The 17,516-nt window shown below is 38.5% G+C and overlaps 3 protein-coding genes across 3 annotated transcripts; all 3 read right to left on the reverse strand.

The window, feature by feature from the left end:
• Positions 1 to 574: 574 nt before the first annotated feature.
• LOC141591602 (BTB/POZ and MATH domain-containing protein 4-like) lies at positions 575 to 5,832 on the reverse strand. The gene is made up of 4 exons (XM_074411989.1): positions 5,317 to 5,832; positions 2,122 to 2,467; positions 1,659 to 1,944; positions 575 to 1,541 (listed from the first exon to the last, which is right to left on the reverse strand). Exons 1-4 carry the CDS (start codon positions 5,676 to 5,678, stop codon positions 1,354 to 1,356), a joined length of 1,182 nt encoding a protein of 393 aa, XP_074268090.1. The 5' UTR covers positions 5,679 to 5,832; the 3' UTR covers positions 575 to 1,353.
• A 3,504-nt stretch (positions 5,833 to 9,336) lies between these two features.
• LOC141590857 (putative pectate lyase 4) lies at positions 9,337 to 11,177 on the reverse strand. Its single transcript, XM_074411384.1, has 3 exons — positions 10,737 to 11,177; positions 9,877 to 10,232; positions 9,337 to 9,758 (listed from the first exon to the last, which is right to left on the reverse strand). The coding sequence occupies exons 1-3, from the start codon at positions 11,175 to 11,177 to the stop codon at positions 9,422 to 9,424; spliced, it is 1,134 nt and encodes a 377-aa protein (XP_074267485.1). The 3' UTR covers positions 9,337 to 9,421.
• Positions 11,178 to 11,393: 216 nt separating this feature from the next.
• LOC141591603 (serine carboxypeptidase 1-like) lies at positions 11,394 to 16,461 on the reverse strand. The gene is made up of 8 exons (XM_074411990.1): positions 16,023 to 16,461; positions 15,047 to 15,154; positions 13,936 to 14,210; positions 13,163 to 13,417; positions 12,281 to 12,387; positions 12,091 to 12,177; positions 11,894 to 11,999; positions 11,394 to 11,680 (listed from the first exon to the last, which is right to left on the reverse strand). Exons 1-8 carry the CDS (start codon positions 16,411 to 16,413, stop codon positions 11,537 to 11,539), a joined length of 1,473 nt encoding a protein of 490 aa, XP_074268091.1. The 5' UTR covers positions 16,414 to 16,461; the 3' UTR covers positions 11,394 to 11,536.
• Between the last annotated feature and the right edge of the window lie 1,055 nt (positions 16,462 to 17,516).

Consider the following 17,516-nt stretch of genomic DNA (forward strand, 5'->3'; position numbering starts at 1 on the left):
CCCTACCCGTCACTAGGGAGATTTGCTATAACTGTTTAACTCACAAGACCTTTTTTGTACATTTTAAAGGACCACAATATGTGTACAAAGCATACACACACAATGACAACCATACTTCAACTCGAATAAATCGCCTAATTATTCAGTTTATTCTACTTTTGGAGGTCACATGCTCACGAAGTTGGTCCTTTTGCTCTTAGCCATTCTTCTGTCCGTTACCATCAAGGCTCCGATGTTATAGTTTACCTTAATGTTGTTGCTCTAGCTTTTACGATTTTTATGCTCTTGATAGGTATGACTTTGTAGTGCTAGATTTAGCTTTTGGGTTTCTGGTGCTACCTAGTCGAGTAGCTTACATTGTAACTCGTAGATCATTATAAGTTATTCTCCTTCCGTTGTCAAAAAAAAAAAATATGTTGAAACCGAACGCATTTTGGTGCAAAGCATATCCTGCTAGCCCCTCTAGCTCTACCACTGACTTTGAGGGTCTTGATGTTGAAACCGATCGCATTTTGGTGACCTAGACTATATGAAACTAAATAAAACCGACATACCGAGAAAAGGAAGCTTAATCTAACATGAGGCATTAGCCAAATGCCCAAATATATCATCTTGTAGATACACTATCAAAACGGCCTTGTAAGCACGGTTACACCATGTTAAATTCAACAACGGGCCTGGGCCGCACCCAAACTGAGGAGAAAGAGTCCACAACAGAGGCCCAAGAGGGTTCCACTCTAAAACCAATTGGCAGTAGATGGAGTAGCCCCTTGCCTTATAAAGTGGTAATTCTTCTCCTCTTTTATCAATGTGGGACAACCCGCACATGTGAGGCCCACTTTTCACACAGACGGGACAAATTCATTCAACTGAGCAACTTTGCTCGTCCAGCTGCAAACATGGCCCAGTATTAACTCAGACCGGACAAATTCAACTGAGCAATTTTTGCTCGTCCGACTGCAAACTTTGGCCCATGAAAACCCAGATCTTTATCCATGGGCTCTGATACCATGTTAAATTCAACAACGGGCCTGAGGCGCACCCAAACTGAGGAGAAAGAGTCCACAACAGAGGCCCAAGAGGGTTCCACTCTAAAACCAATTGGCAGTAGATGGAGTAGCCCCTTGCCTTATAAAGTGGTAATTCTTCTCCTCTTTTATCAATGTGGGACAACCCTCACATGTGGAACTTTGGGTTTCTTCACACACCACACCTAAGGTGCTAGCTCGACACCTCCTCGTTACACAGACGATATGACAGTCACAATAGACGGTATATACACTATCAATACAATAAAGCCGTGACGGCCTTTCTTGGTATAGAAGACAGCATTACATAGAATGACTTAACTAATTAGTTTCTTTGCCGAACCCTTCTTTCAGTTGTATCTCCACCATCCGAAAGTTGTGCCCACACACTTTGGGACTTTCCAACTGCGCTACTACAGCCGCCTTCACAACCAACAACTGTCTTCAAGAGCTCTGACTCAAGTGTTGGACAATGCTCTTTGAGGTATTCAAAACCATCAGAGCGCATAACAGCTGGATAGATGAGCCGCAGAAAAAAATATCAGTTCAGTGTGATAAAAATATTACAGCGAGACTCTTTCAGATATCAATTATTATGATCGTTATGAACAGTACACCAGAAAAGGATACCTGCAAGATTTTCAGCTGCATATCTTATACAAACAGCCTTTAGATCAGTGGCGTGGTAGCAATCTGATAATGCTAAAAACTCTCCGACCAGAGATACATCGAGCTTCTCACACAAGGAAGATTCACACAACTGCTTGAGCCTAACAAACCCATATTTATCTGCTGCTGCCAGCAATTTTGCTAAAAACCAGTCAGATACAGGAGACTCGGAAGAGGAACTTGATGATACGAGAGGTTTGTCCCGATCATCCATGAGGGTATCTTTGTATACGAAATGCAACATAGCCTGCAAAGAGAAAAATGATGTCAAAATTAGATTTATCTACACATGGCTATTTATAAATGAAGAATTAAAGAGAAAATTATACATACGACTCCGGAGTATAGTACATTTCATTTTCAATGTGTGAGCAAGTTATATGACAGTATAAGATTTATAATACAGAATAAGCATCATAGCCACCTTGAATACTGTAGGTTCCATGTCTGTTACAATTATCTCTTCGTTTCGTTCATTGGAGCTCTCAAAGAATTCAGATTGGAATACAGATGATCGAGCAGCCAGTACCAGTTTGTGTGCATGAAATATCTCCCCAGCGACATTGAATACAATATCTGAACCCTCCATATTTTCTAACAATGACCCAAAATGCGCTCCCATATCAGATTCAGGAATCCAAACTGGATGTAATCTAGGACAATCTACAGATGACACTACAACACCCACGGTACAATTAATTTTCAGACAGTCGTCCTTGAGATAAGATGATTGTTCAAGCAAATTTCTCTTAAAGAAACGCTTGTATCCCCTGCATAACATTACAAAAACATTCATTAGAACCATACACCATTGTTAGAATGATGACGAATAACCACAGGTCCGTAGAGGAGAAATCCAACATAGTTGGTCAACAAAAACAGGTTGCAAGTGGATTTAGACATAACTAGCTTGCCTAAATACTTCCACATACAGAAGTCACATACAGAAGTCGGAAACAACATTTCACGAGCAACACATAAGGTAAGGATATGCACAAACACAACCCTATCATATCTTAACACAAGGCTAATGCTTGTAAAGGGACTATGTAAGTTAGTTCAGAAAGCATCATTCAGACTGTGATTAGTTCTTCTGTACTGAAATAAGACTCGTAACAAAACCTTGATTCCCCTATAACCCTCCTTCCATCTGCTTTAGATTTAACGAAATATAAACGCATCATTCAGACAGCTTCAGTATCCCCCTAACTAAATGCAATGAAAGACGGGTCTTAGTGAGTATTCTATAAGCATAAACTTCATCTCTCCACCAATGTCAAATTTGCAAAACAGCAATTAACCTACAACAATTCCTCTTTCACAAAGATTTCACAGTTGTAGGTTTGCAGCGCAATATTCTGAATCTCTAACAGAACTCAAATTCCACCACTTATAGCTCCTCAAATAATTCAACATTCCCAGAAATCAATCGATAAAACACAAAACCCTGAAATACCATTTCAACAAATCAATCAAGCAATCACACAATGGCAACCTTCTTCCAGCATAAGTGGTTTTTTTTTTTTTTTGGAAATTAAACACTCTCCAGTCATACCTCAAATTCCATACTAATTTAATCAACAGTTAATCCCCTCGCATTTTATCGCACGACAATTAGGCCTGCCCTACTTTACGGCTCCGAGTCTTGGGCCGTCAAGCATTGTCACATTCAAAAGATGAATGTGGCGGAGATGCGCATGTTGAGGTGGATGTGCGGACATACAAGGAAAGATCGGTTAAGGAATGAGGTGATTAGGAAAAAGATAAAAGTGGCGCCAATAGAGGACAAGATGATGGAAAACCGGCTAAGATGGTTTGGCCATGCGAGAAGGAGACCTATGGACGCACTTTTGAGTTAGGGCTGGAGACTTGGAGAATGTAAAAAAGGTCCCTAGAGGCGGAGGAAGACCGAGACAGACATGGTTGAGAGTGATAGAGCACGATATGAGAGTTCTGGGGCTTGAGGAGAATATGGTGACGGAGAGGGCACAATGGAGGGAAAGGATACATGTGAATTTTTAGTATTTGATATTTTTTGACAGATTTAGTGTTTTTTTTTTATTTAATTTAAAGAAATTAAATTATTTATTCGTCTCTCATTTATTACACTTTTTTACCAACCACTTTCTTATAGATTTTACCTGGTTCATTCCGAATCCTTAACTCTATTTCGGTTTTTAAAAATCGTTTTAATCTTTTCTCTCGATTTAAATTTTAAGTTTTTATAAAAGAAAGACGGAATTCGATTTTAAAACCGCTAAGTTTACCTTGACTTTCCCTTACATTTTCGTTCTTTCTTTTTGTTTTTCATCTTCCCTTTTTTTATTCGCATTTTGAGGCGTGCGTTCACCCATGGACGGTTCGAAAGGATGATTCATGTTAGCCGACCCCAAATCATTTTGGGATTAAGGCTCTGATGTTGTTGTTGTTGTTTAATCCCCTCGCAACTCCTCAATTCGACAATTTCAGTAAACAATCAACGCAACAAAACAAATCTCAAACCAGTTTTCTAACAAATCAATCACACAATAATAACCTTTTTCAAAATACAAAACTAAATTAAACTATTCATAAACAAACCACATACTCCACACTAACCGAATCACCATTTTCACCTCTCAAAACTCCCAGATAATTCAACTTCTCCCACTTCTCCAGTAAACCATTAATGGAACACGAAAATCTCCAGCAATGTAGGTTTATATAAGGGACTTAATTTGACTAAGGCTCTCTTTTGCAAGGCAAAAAAAATCGGATTAAATGCTGCACATTCACATCACTTGCTCCTTACCAATCAAGCCAAAATTTCCACCTCTTACAATTCCTCAATAATCCAACATTTCGAGAGATCATTCAATCAACGAAACACATAATACCTCGAATCAACAATTCATATCTCATACACCAATTCAACATCTCCAGAAATCAATCAAACAATATCAAAACAATAATTCACACAGCACAATCAACTTTTTCAAACTCTCATACCACATAAGCACATATTACCCCTATACTTAGCGTATAGGGCCCATTTTTCAAAATTGATCAGGCGATTGCCAATGAGCTACTGACTATTACCAATTGTTCATAGTCGAAACCTACTTAAGCTTATAAAGAATCTATATGCCAGGTCCATACATGTGTTTAACAAAACTCGACCAAATCACAAAATAATAAAATCCCGAAACAAATAATTCAAAATTCTCATACCACATACTATTCCCTATACTTAAACGTATAGGTACTTGAGTACTTCTCTTACTGCCAATTGGTTTTAAGGCGGAAAGTACAACATAATCCCGAAACAAACAATTTAAAATTCTCATACCACATACTATTCCCTAAACTTAAAGCGTATAGGTAATTCTCCTACTGCCAATTGGTTTTACGACGGGATCACGGGAAGTACAATATAATCCCGAAACAAACAATTCAAAATTCTCATACCACATACTATTCAGTATTCCCTAAACTTCCTACTACCAATTGGTTTTAAGACGGAAACTAAACCACATAAGCCAGGCTCATGCACATGTATGTCTAACAAAAATCGACAACTCGACAACAAAACAATAAAACCAAAACCCGAAACAAACAATTCAAATTATCATCATCATACCACATACTACCACGATACTTAAGCGTATACGGACCGCTTTCCAACGACCGATCAAAATGACTATGAACCTTATGCTTCCCATGATCACCTTGATCAACAAGAGTAAGCTCAAATAAAGCTCTAACATCAGTACCTTCACTAGCAAGCGCAATAAAAACCGATACGTAACCCGAATTATCCTCAGGATTTTTACCGTCTGGGTAAAAGTAAATCGCCCATTGATAACCACCAACGGTAAAATTATCGGATGCTATGTGTTTACCCACACCCATTCCTTTTGCTAAGGAATAACCTTGAATTGTGAATTTGTGGGACCCGTTTACTGTTTCTGTTACTACTTTTGAGGTTGTTGGTGATGACATGGTTGATAATTGGGGATTTTTGTTAGGGTTTGTTGATGAAGAAATGATTTTGATCGTGGGGGTGGTTGGTGGGAGTTACGAATTCTTGTGTAAGACGGTTTTTAGTAACCGCTTTTTTTTTTACTTTTGTAACTGTATATTTGATTTGTAGATTTGTTTCTGTTAGAATATGTAAATATTCTGTTTTGATATTAAATTATCACCCAAATATACACAGTAGCCGGATGTCGAACGACGAGTGTCGGGGCAACCCCCCCAATCCGCGTCACTATACGCGGTCAAAGAATGAATAGAGGAGGCAGTAAGGTGTAGGCCGAAAGATTTGGTGCCTTGAATGTACCTGATCACGCGTTTTAAGGCAGCAAGATGGGCAGCTCGAGGATCGTGCATGTGTAAACAAATTTGTTGCACCGCATACGAAATATCAGGCCTCGTAAACGTTAGGTATTGAAGGGCACCAGCAAGAGAGCGATAAAGGGTCGGGTCATCTATTTTGGGGCCAGACTCGGCGCTTAATTTGGCTTTGGTGTCAACCGGTGTACTAGCAGGTTTACAAGTAGCCATTTTAGCCCGTGAAATTATTTCATCAGCATACTTCCGTTGGTGTAAAAACAGCCCGTTCTTGTGACGAATAGCGGAAATGTCAAGAAAATAATTTAAGGGTCCAAGATCTGTCATGTGGAATTCGGACCGTAGGGTACCAATAATAGAGTCCCGTAGTGCGTCAGATGAGGCAGCAAGTATTATATCGTCAACATATAAGAGTATATAAGCGACATGTTGACCTCGTTGATAAACAAATAATGAATTATCGGACCGGCTGTGAATAAATCCGATAGTAGAAACAAAAGATGCAAACCTGTTGTACCATGCCCGGGGTGCCTGCTTTAGACCATATAAGGATTTTTTAAGGAGGCAAACGTGATCGGGATATGTACGGTCACGGAATCCGGAGGTTGGTGCATATAGACGGTCTCAGCTAAATTGCCGTGAAGGAAGGCGTTTTTAACATCCAATTGATGTATTGGCCATTTTTGGGATACCGCAATGCTTAAGACCGTGCGAATGGTAGCCGGCTTCACCACTGGACTAAATGTCTCGTCGCAATCAATACCGACCTGCTGAGACCTGCCATTGACAACAAGTCGAGCTTTAAACCGCTCCAAGTCACCATTAGATTTGAATTTATGTTTAAAAATCCAAATGCACTGTGTTACATTAACATCCTTAGGACGAGGAACCAAGACCCAAGTCTTATTTTTAATAAGAGCGTCAAACTCGTCGGTCATGGCCTGCTTCCAATTTGGGTCTTGTAGTGCGGTGATAAGGCTTTTTGGGACGGGTGAAATAGTGGTAATGGCGGAGAGGTTAAGCATGTGTCTGGGCTTAAAAATTCCATGTTGGGCTCGGGTCGTCATTTGTGGTGAGGTTTGAGGTGGGTTGTCTGTCAACGGGGGGACGGTTTTCTGGGTTTCAGGAGGTGTGTCCGGGGTGGCAGTGGGAGAGGGTGGCTGGGTTGGTGACCGAGGGGGTGTCTCGGGGTGTGGGGTGTTGGCAGCCGGGTTTTGAAGAGTATGGAGGAGGTGTGTCGTGTATGGGGAGGGGTCACTAGTGTCCAAAAAAGTGTAAGACGGAGGGGAGTGTGTACCTTGGTTAGCGAACGGGAAAACGGACTCATTGAAGGTAACATGTCTAGCCACGATAGTCTTACGGGAGGACAGGTCGAAGCATAAATAGCCCCGATGATTGGACGGGTAACCAATAAAGACACACGGCGTAGTACGGGCGTCAAGTTTGTGGATGCTTGTCTGGGGAAGATGTGGGTAACATAAACACCCAAATGTACGGAGATGGGTATAGGAGGGTGTTTTGTGGTACAGACTAGAGGTTGGGGATGCCATCTTGTTAGCTTTGCTCGGAAGTATATTATGGAGGTATGTCGCCATTGCTAAGGCAAAATGCCACATGGAAGGAGGGAGGTGAGCGTGAATAAGTAGGGTACGGATAATGTTGTTGAGGGTACGTATTTTGCGCTCGGCCTTACCATTTTGTGGGGAAGTATGGGGACAAGAGAGACGAAAGGTCATACCTTGTTGTTTGAAAAACTCGTGAAATGAGGAGTTGTCGAATTCACGACCGTTGTCACATTGCATGGTTTTAATGAGTCGGTTAAATTGTGTTTTAATTAGATTGTGAAAATTGGTAAAAATGGAGAACACTTCAAATTTATGTTTAATCGGAAATGTCCACACAAAATTGGTATAATCATCTAATAACAAAATATAGAACCGATGTCCCATTGAACTCAAAACGGGTGACGTCCATAAATCACTATGAATTATGTCAAACGCGGATAAAGTATGAGATAAAGAAGGCGAAAAAGGAAGCTTAATATGTTTTCCGAGTTGACAAGAATGGCAAAAATTGTCTTTTAACGAACCACAAGAAATAGTCAGTACATCCTTCTAGAATTATTTGTTACCTAATACAAAGGCTATAAACTAGGAACATATCAGTACAAAATATATGCAATATCAAAACAGAATATTTACATATTCTAACAGTTTCATACTTCACCATGGTTGGTTGGTAAAACCGTCTCATAGAAGACCGAATTAATTTTGACTCGATAAAGTTTTTTTTTTTCCATTTAATGGCTCGACTTTGTTTATTCATATCATAATGGTTGGAGTCGTCATTTTCTGTGGCGACTTTACCTGATTGTTAGCTTCAGATAGAGCTGGCCATCAGAACGGGCTGACCCGGCTCGGCCCGGATCTGGCCCGCCTTGCCCCGACCCGATCTAGCCTTAGCCCGTCGTCGGCCTGGGTTGGCCCGGGTCCTAAAATTCCAGCCCGGCCCGTTCTTGGCCCGTCATTTTAGCAAAAATTAAAAATAAATTGATAAGGCCCGCCAGTCCGGCCCGCCTCTAGTCCTGGCCCGGGTTAAGCATATCCCAGCCCGGCCAAGCCCGCCCCTCCCCTAGCCTGGCCTGGCCCTGGTCTGACCATGAGATCCCGGCCAGCCCGGCCCGAGTACAGGTCTAGCTTCAGACGCTCGTATGAAAGTCGTTGTATGTGACCTCAAAGCGATAATTTTTTTTTCGGGGTATATTAGAATCGGAAATGAGAGAATTTATAAAGACAAATGTTATTGATAATTGATGTTGTTTGACGAAGATAGTCGATGATCTATTTATACTATTACGCATCTAGATAATATAGGAAAGTCTATCAATCTAAATAATCTTCTACTCTAATCTCGGTAACAACAATCTTCTACTCTAATCTCGGTAACAACCCAAGATATTATTTTATATGATCATATAAGATATTACGATATTATATGGTAGTATATTTCATATACCATATCTCCAACAGGGTACATTTTGACAATTCTTTTAAGCATTATTTTCAAAGAAATTCTTTCAGAAGGGACTGTTGGTATATTTCCCAAGAGTTGTGCTATGTTCCGCTTTAGTGACTCGAGGTTTGGAAATGTACCCGGCAATTGTCATCCAAATTAGTGATTCATACTATTATTTTCAGATTTTATTTGTTGATTGAAGGCCAAAAGGAGATCCTATATTACATTTCTAAGAACATTGTTTAAGAAAATTTGTTATTACTGTATAAAAGAAATCTCAGTATGTCTAGTTTTACAACTGTTTGTTCTAATTTACTGTCAGTAAACTTTACAGAAAATAAACCAGTAGAAAATTGCATTCGAGGAGGAATAACCCTCTACTGCAGCGTTAAGGCGCCTGCAGATCTGGTGAGTTGTCTGACAAAAATCGCATTCTCGACTTTAAAAACTTGTTCGCTGTTGTAACATGGTTTTACATATCCCGATCCTGTGTCCTTGAATGAGGCTCCGTTTTCTAGAATATCTCCTACTGATTTGAAATTCCATTCTTTTCCGTTTTCCTGGTTGATCTTCCTTGTTACCTCTTTATTCTCAGATGGCGCGACAAACAAGTTAGACTCGCTCTTTATGCTTGGATTCATACTCCCTCCAATTGCATACAGTTCCCATCCTAAGTAAAGATTATTAACGACGTGTGCATATCCATGACGAACCCTGCAAATGCATAATATCAAATCAGTGCACCTGACTTAGAGATGCGGGTGTGCTTTGTATAAGAAACCTATTTTTATGGCTGCCAAAAAAAAAAAACAATTATTTCATATGTCGGTACCTTGGCATGCGCTGGTGACAGTTAGGCCCAAATCGGTTATACACGACAGTGACCTTCATATTTTTGTCGTCCTTAAAATCATCGTCGTGACCAAGGAGCATGACTTTGTCATGCTCCCTAAACCAGTTATTGGAAATGGTAATGTTGGTTGAGCCAAGAGTTACATCAATAAGGCCGTCCTCGCATTTGTATAGCGTGTTATGGTCTATCCATACCTTTGTTGACGCAAGTAGCCTTATCGCATCCCCATCCATCTTGCTTAGCTGCATCAACTTCGCCCCTGGTCCCATTACCGACCCAGCAGGCTGAGCTCGACAATGGTGGATTCGTAACCCATGGATTATCACATCAGTCACCTGAAAATATCATGGAAATTTAAAATCTTGTTTTGGTCGCGACTGACTGTGACCTAGTTAAGCCAACTAACATCGACAGTTTCTGAAAATATCATGGAAATTTAGAATCTTGTTTTGGTCCGACTGTGACCTAGTTAAGCCAACTAACATCGACAGTTCCTGAAAATATCATGGAAATTTAGAATCTTGTTCTGGTCGCGACTCTGACCTAGTTAAGCCAACTAACATCGACAGTTCCTGAAAATATCATGGAAATTTAGAATCTTGTTCTGGTCACGACTCTGACCTAGTTAAGCCAACTAACATCGATAGTTCCTGAAAATATCATGGAAATTCCTGAAAATATCATGGAAATTTAGAATCTTGTTTTGGTCGCGACTGTGACCTAGTTAAGCCAACTAACATCGACAGTTCCTGAAAATATCATGGAAATTTAGAATTTTGTTTTGATCGCGACTGGACCTAGTTAAGCCAACTAACATCGACAGTTTCTGAATAATGTACCTTATAGAGCAAGATGCAACCACCCCTTGAAATGTGAATACTAGCGCCTCGACCATCAATAGTTGTGAAGCTTCCAACAACCAAAGTCCTTTCAAGCTTGATATTCATATCCTTTTGAAATGTGATCCATACTCTTCCCGGTAGCATACTAACACCATATCGAAGAGTTCCCGGCTTAGGCTTCAAAGGGTCATCACTAGGGTCAGTAACAACATACCTAATTGTCCCTTTACCAATGTTATTGGTCATCTTCCCTGCAAATCCCACCGAACATCTTGCCATTTGTTGTCGTTGCACTTTCCATTTAGGGTTGCGCCGCCAACAAACATCAATAGCATTCAGTTTCGAGAGTGCTGGTTTTTGAGCTAAAGACGACATGGTTTGTACAGCAAGTATTATTGAAAACATAACGAACAAACGAATGGATGAATGATTAGCCATTTTTCTCGGGTTTAAAGAGAGTTTTTGTTAAATGTTTTTGTTCTGAAGAAATTGTTTTCGACGAGGTATTTATTCTAATGAGAATGTCTGTTATGTTGTTATATAGCCAGGGGTTTACAGAGCAATGAACTATTATTAGCAAATTATCAGTTTTTTTTTGTTTTTTGTGTGCTGTGATTAATTTGTTGAAACAATGCCTAAAAATAAAGAGAATTCTTGTGTATGTACCGTTTGTCGGGTACACACTTGATAATAATGATCGCTTCCAAATAATATACGTTTATTGAACGTATCTTACAAATATATATTTGATTTATGGTAAATACAATAATAATAATAATGCTTAAGAAAATGGATCATTAAGCCTTGGGAAGTAAGGTGCCCTGTAGAAAGGAAGAGACCATAGTCAATGCTCTCTTAGGTTGATAACTTGGAACTAGATGTCCTGCTCCTCTTACTGTCACAAATGTCAATCCTTCGTACCCGACTACGTATCCTCCAACCTACAACACCATTTCATGTAGTTGAATAAGCATACAAATGACGGAATCTCATAAAGATACGTGACACTGAGATAATGTTATTGTTGTTAAGCTGTCGTATTTTTATTTCCTAGGTGTTTGACCTGTCATATTTTTGTTTTTTCTAATGTTACGATTTCCAAACCCATTAACTAATATTTAACGAGTTAAAAATATTTAAGACCGCACATGTACCTGACTATCGGTGTACCATGGACGCCAGGAAGATTTAATCGGAAGCTTAAGGGTGTTTATGGAGTACTTAGACGATGTAACCGGTACACGTCCATCAACGTCTCCGCTGCAAATTAAAATTAAACTACATGGTTTAACCATTTGAGAGCTTCATTAGTTACTGTAATTAACTTCAAAAAATTTTAACCTTTATTTACCTGTAAATCCATACACTAATGTTGCTTGCCATGAGGTTCCGAATGACCGGTAACACCGTGTCTGGACTATCTTGCCAATCAAATCCACTGAAATTTCCAATTAATTAGCAATAATTTTTTACTCTGCTTATTATAATTAAACAGTAAAAAAAAAAGTGAAGAGAAATGTTACAAATGTAAATTTATTAACCTGCAGGACTCCCATTTTGTGTGTTTTACATGCAGAGCTTTCTGAACTTCTTCTGAATTTAAGTAAGTTTCGACATAACTCGAAGCACATGGATCGTATAACTCAACCTGTAAAATTTCAAAGTTATTTGCAGTATAAGAGCTGGCCATCAGGACAGGCTAACCCGGCCCAACCCGCATTGACCCGTTATTTTATGCAACTTGGCCCAGCCTGGCCCGGCCATAGCCCGCCGTTAACCCTGGCCTAGCCCCGGTCCTGAAATTCCAGCCCGGCCCGGCCTTGGCCTGCCATTTTAGCAATAATAGAAAATAAAAAAATAAAATGGTAAGGCCCGCCAGCCCGACCCGCCTCGGGTCCTGGCCCGGGTCAGGCATATCCCAGCGGCCAGGCCCGCCCCTTCCCCCTGGCCTTGTTCGGGTCTGACCAGGAGAGCCCGGCCCGAGTACAGGTCTAAGTATAACCAATTTTCGTAAGGACTCGTAGTTGAACCTAAATCTGTACTCGGGTTGGGCTGGCTAGGGTGCGGGCCGGGCTCTCCTGGTCAGACCCGGGCAGGCTTGGCCGGGCTGGAATATGCTTGACCCGAGCCAGGGCCTGGTGTGGGCCAAAGGCGGGCCGGGCTAGCAGGCCTAACCTTTTTTATTTTTGCTAAAATGCGGGCCGAGCTGGAATTTTAGGACTTGGGCCAGGCCAAGCCAGGCAAACGGCAGGCCAATGCCGGGCCGGGTTAGCCCGTGCTGATGGTCAGGTCTAGTTAATTAGATTTGACCGCGAAATAGGTCGGTCAATGTGGCCTGATCTCAGTTGTTTTGAAAACGGCTGCAATGCGATATCCCCTAATTTAATACCGTGATTTTAATTGAATGTGAGTATGTGACGTACCGAATCAAGAATATAGGCTTCTTGATGCCCGGTATTTAGACAAACTGGAGCGTAGATGTTGTAAATGTCGATACTCCCTACTTCTTCACTAGCTGTTTCAATGGCATTATAGCAATCTTGGGAAGTCGTTGCGTCCGAAAAATTACAATACTTGACGACTTGGGCATGTGCTTCATCCGAAAACATAGCATGACTCCAAAAGAAATCGTACATTCCTGCTGTATTTGTTACATCGTCTATCCATGCATTTCCTATCTGCAAATATCGAGACAACATATATCATTCCTAAGAAAAAATAATAAAATTAAACATTGAGCTCAAAAAATCATGTTGATATGCAACGTATCGACTCACATGTAATGTTTCGCACCTAGTCATGACAAAAATGACATGTTTGATTAACATGGTTACGTTAAAAATGATATACTATCAGACCGAAAACAAACTACATAATTTATAACTTCAAAAATAACTAGAGAATGCAGTATATTATGATTTATGACAAAAGCTGAAATAAAATTGGAATGGAGAGAATAGTCGATATAACCAATATAATCGCACTATAGACTAGAAAAACAAACAAGTCGATATAACCAATATAATCGGCATATATCACTTACGTTTAAAATGATATACTATCAGACCCAAAACAAACTACCCCATATACCAGAAATTTATAACTTCAAAAATAACTAGAAAGCGTAGTATATTATGACAGAAGCTGAAATAAAATTGGAATGGAGAGAATAGTTGATAAAGTGAGACGTACGTACCGCAATGCCTTTGAGGTTAATATGAGTAAGATTTGTATGTTTATTGTTTTCAAGAATTGTATATGCAAGTTGAGGTACATAATGACCAGCATAACTTTCTCCAGTTAAATAGAAATCCCTAGTTTTATACTCAGGGAATCTCTCTAACCAATTGATTAGAAAAGTGTAAGCATCTTTTGCAGTGCTTGTATCTCCTGTTTGTTCATATACTGTTGATGCATTTCCGTACGAGAATCCTACTCCTGCTGGAGATTCCAAGAATATCACATTTGCCACTGTCATTTTGCACATATTCGAGTCGTTATTAGTGGCGGTTTGACCAATACGATATTCAGTTAGCACTTAGTCTCCTGTAAAGTTATTTTAACACCTCAAGTAGTTTAGCCTTGTTTGGCAAACAACATAAGCAGATTCATGATAACGGATAACAATAGTAGAATACGGTTAGCAGGTTTAGGTAGCAGGTTTGACCAATACGATATTCAGTTAGTCTCCTGTAAGATTATTTTAACACCTCAAGTAATTTAGCCTTGTTTGGCAAACAGCATAAGCAGATTCATGATAACGGATAACAATAGTAGAATACGGTTAGCAGATTTCGGTAGCAGGTTTGACCAATACGATATTCAGTTAGTCTCCTGTAAGATTATTTTAACACCTCAAGTAGTTTAGCCTTGTTTGGCAAACATCATAAGCAGATTCATGATAGTGGATAACAATAGCATAGTATGGTTAGCATATTTCGGTAGCAGGTTTGACTATCAAATAAATTAGCAGAATTAGAAAATGGTGTTTGATAATTAGCAGATTTTAAAATAATTAGAATGGTTTCAGGAATAAAGTGGATATGTTAATGCAATATGCTGCTATTAGTAGCATATTCAAAAACAGTAGATTCCGACCAATATGCTATCAGAATACGGCGTTTACCAAACACATGAAAATAGTAGATTGCTTGGTCAAACTACTAATTAGGACGGAATCTACTAATTTTGCTCAATATGTTATTTACCAAACAAGGCATAACTAGTAAAAGGGTGCCTCAGTACCAATACCCTAAATCCGTCTCTAATTCTAACGAGTTGATATATACCAAATTACCAATACATACCATTATTCCATGAATATGGATTTCGGTATAGTGTTTTCCCATCACTTTTGACTCGGAAAGGTCCTAATTCTAACAATCCTCCGTTGCCAAATGATGAGCATCCCGGTCCTGAAAATAACACACAGATCGACACAATAATTGCATATATGATTACGACTTACGAGTAATTTACAAGTTAATGAATTGCTTTTCGGCTTTGTGCTTAGACAAAATCTCATTTGTGACGGTATGTACATGCATACAACCGGCTCACATCATGAATTCATGATATTACACATGTTATTTCACTAATAAGTTAACGCATTTGATTGTATATATATACATCGTTCTCATACAAGACTAATCGATTGTAGAGATTATAGTAAGGCTAATCAAGTTAGACAATTACAATAATATAAAAGCCAGCTTTACATCATGGTAGGTACCCATTCTATAATGTTACCTTTATTTTGTATGATTTCTAAAGTCCAATCAATTAAGTTTTGCTTTCCACTAAGGCCACCATAGCACGTTATTTGGCTTTTGAACGAATTGGAATCAAGTGCAATAATAACGAGTGATGTACGTGATAACATTTTGAAAATGAATTATCATTAAAAATAAATTATTTCAAGATAAACCTATAAAAAAAATGTGTCACAATTAAGTTGACCGCGACTATTAATCATCAAAATAAAATAAAATAAAATAAAATAAATAGCAAGAGAAAATTGAGTGTTTGTTGAAGAATTATACGAGTAATTTGTCTTTAAAAAATCGTCAAAAATATATTTAAACAGGCTACTGCTGATCATAATTCATAAATACGGAGTGCTTGTGTAACACTACTTTATAAAGGTACGATGTTAAGACAGATTAGTTTAATAGCTACGTATTATTCACTGTTGGTTAACACAATATTTACGTAAAACCGTCTTATAAGACAAAAACTTTAATAATAACCGATTGAATTTTACAAAAGTAGTTAAATAATTACCTCCATTAAGCCATAACACCAAAGGCTTAGAAGAAGAGTTATGAGGAGATTCGGCAAAGTAATAAAACAGTGCTTTCTCAGAAGCTGGACCAAGACTCACATAACCAGCATACTGATTAAAATCGATGGAAGCGGGTTGACCCGGCAATGAGGTGATCATATCCGCTTCCTTAAGGCCATTTTGAGGCGATACATGGACCGTGTGATGGCCGGCCTTACTATGAGCCGGTAATGTGGCCCAAGATGAGGCAAATGAAGGGTTATTCTTTAATCTCTTTGACTTGAGTAATCTATCTAAGTTAGTGGCTTGATTAGTAGCATTGTTAGTGTTAAGTATGGTTAATAGTATGCTTACGTATAGGGTTAGAAAAAGGGAATTATAAGGTTTCATGTTTATAGCTATGGTTGTTATGCTTTACAACATGTTTGAAAACGTGGTGTGGTTCATGTGCTTATATATAGCATGTAAAAGGTGTCTTAGGTGGGGATCCGATTATTGGTTAAATATATTGACTTTATTTGACAAATAGCAGAAGCAGATTTATAACCGCAGAAAAGGTTAGCGGAATATGATTAGCAGATTTTAGTAGCAGATTTGACTAGAAAATTAATTTAGCAGATTTAAGAAAATGTTCACCGATCGTGATTAACCAATTATACCATTTTCATGTATAGATTGAATATTCTATTGCAATATGCTGCAATACAGCAGCATATTTAAAAACAGTAGATTCCGACCATTATACTATCAGAATATATCATTTACCAAACACATCAAATTAATAGATTGATTGGTCAACATACTATTTAGGCCGAAATCTACTAATTTCAGCCAATATCTTGTTTACCAAACAGGGTCGTTACCTTTTTTTTCTATTGATTAGGAGTATTTCATATCGAAAGTTGAGATAATCTTTTTTAGGATATCGAAGGCAACTTAATAGTAGACCTCCTCCCAAGTTTGATTTCTTTATTTGTAAGAGTTGGGAATTAGACGCCTAACTAGTAACCATTTGTCTAAAAAAATGAAAATTCTTACTACATACTCAAACCAACCAGTTTTGATTTTACCAGGTTTTTTTATGACGTGATGTTTTCACTCTTTATCTTGATAATTTGACTTTTAAAATCATAAATGAAGAGTTGGGAAACTATAATTTAAACATTATAAGAAAATTGGAAAGTGACAATACTTTCATAAAAGTATGAGATTATAATTTGGTAAATGACTAATAAGATCAAAATAGGTGCTTCGAGACTAATGGATATTGCAAAATATATTAGTCTTGTTTGATTTATCAATTATCATACGAATTTTCAAATTCTGTAGAGAATAATTTTTTTTATCACTATTTAAGAAAAGTTAATATATTTGTATAATGTGAGAGTTGAGACAGTCTTGTATTCATTTAACATGAGCCTAAGCCAATAAATCGAATCCTATATTTAATTAGTCTTCTGATAAACCGTCATACTATCATTTTTTAATTAATA

The sequence above is a fragment of the Silene latifolia genome, chromosome 7 (assembly GCF_048544455.1).
Source record: "Silene latifolia isolate original U9 population chromosome 7, ASM4854445v1, whole genome shotgun sequence".
Taxonomy (NCBI): domain Eukaryota; kingdom Viridiplantae; phylum Streptophyta; class Magnoliopsida; order Caryophyllales; family Caryophyllaceae; genus Silene; species Silene latifolia.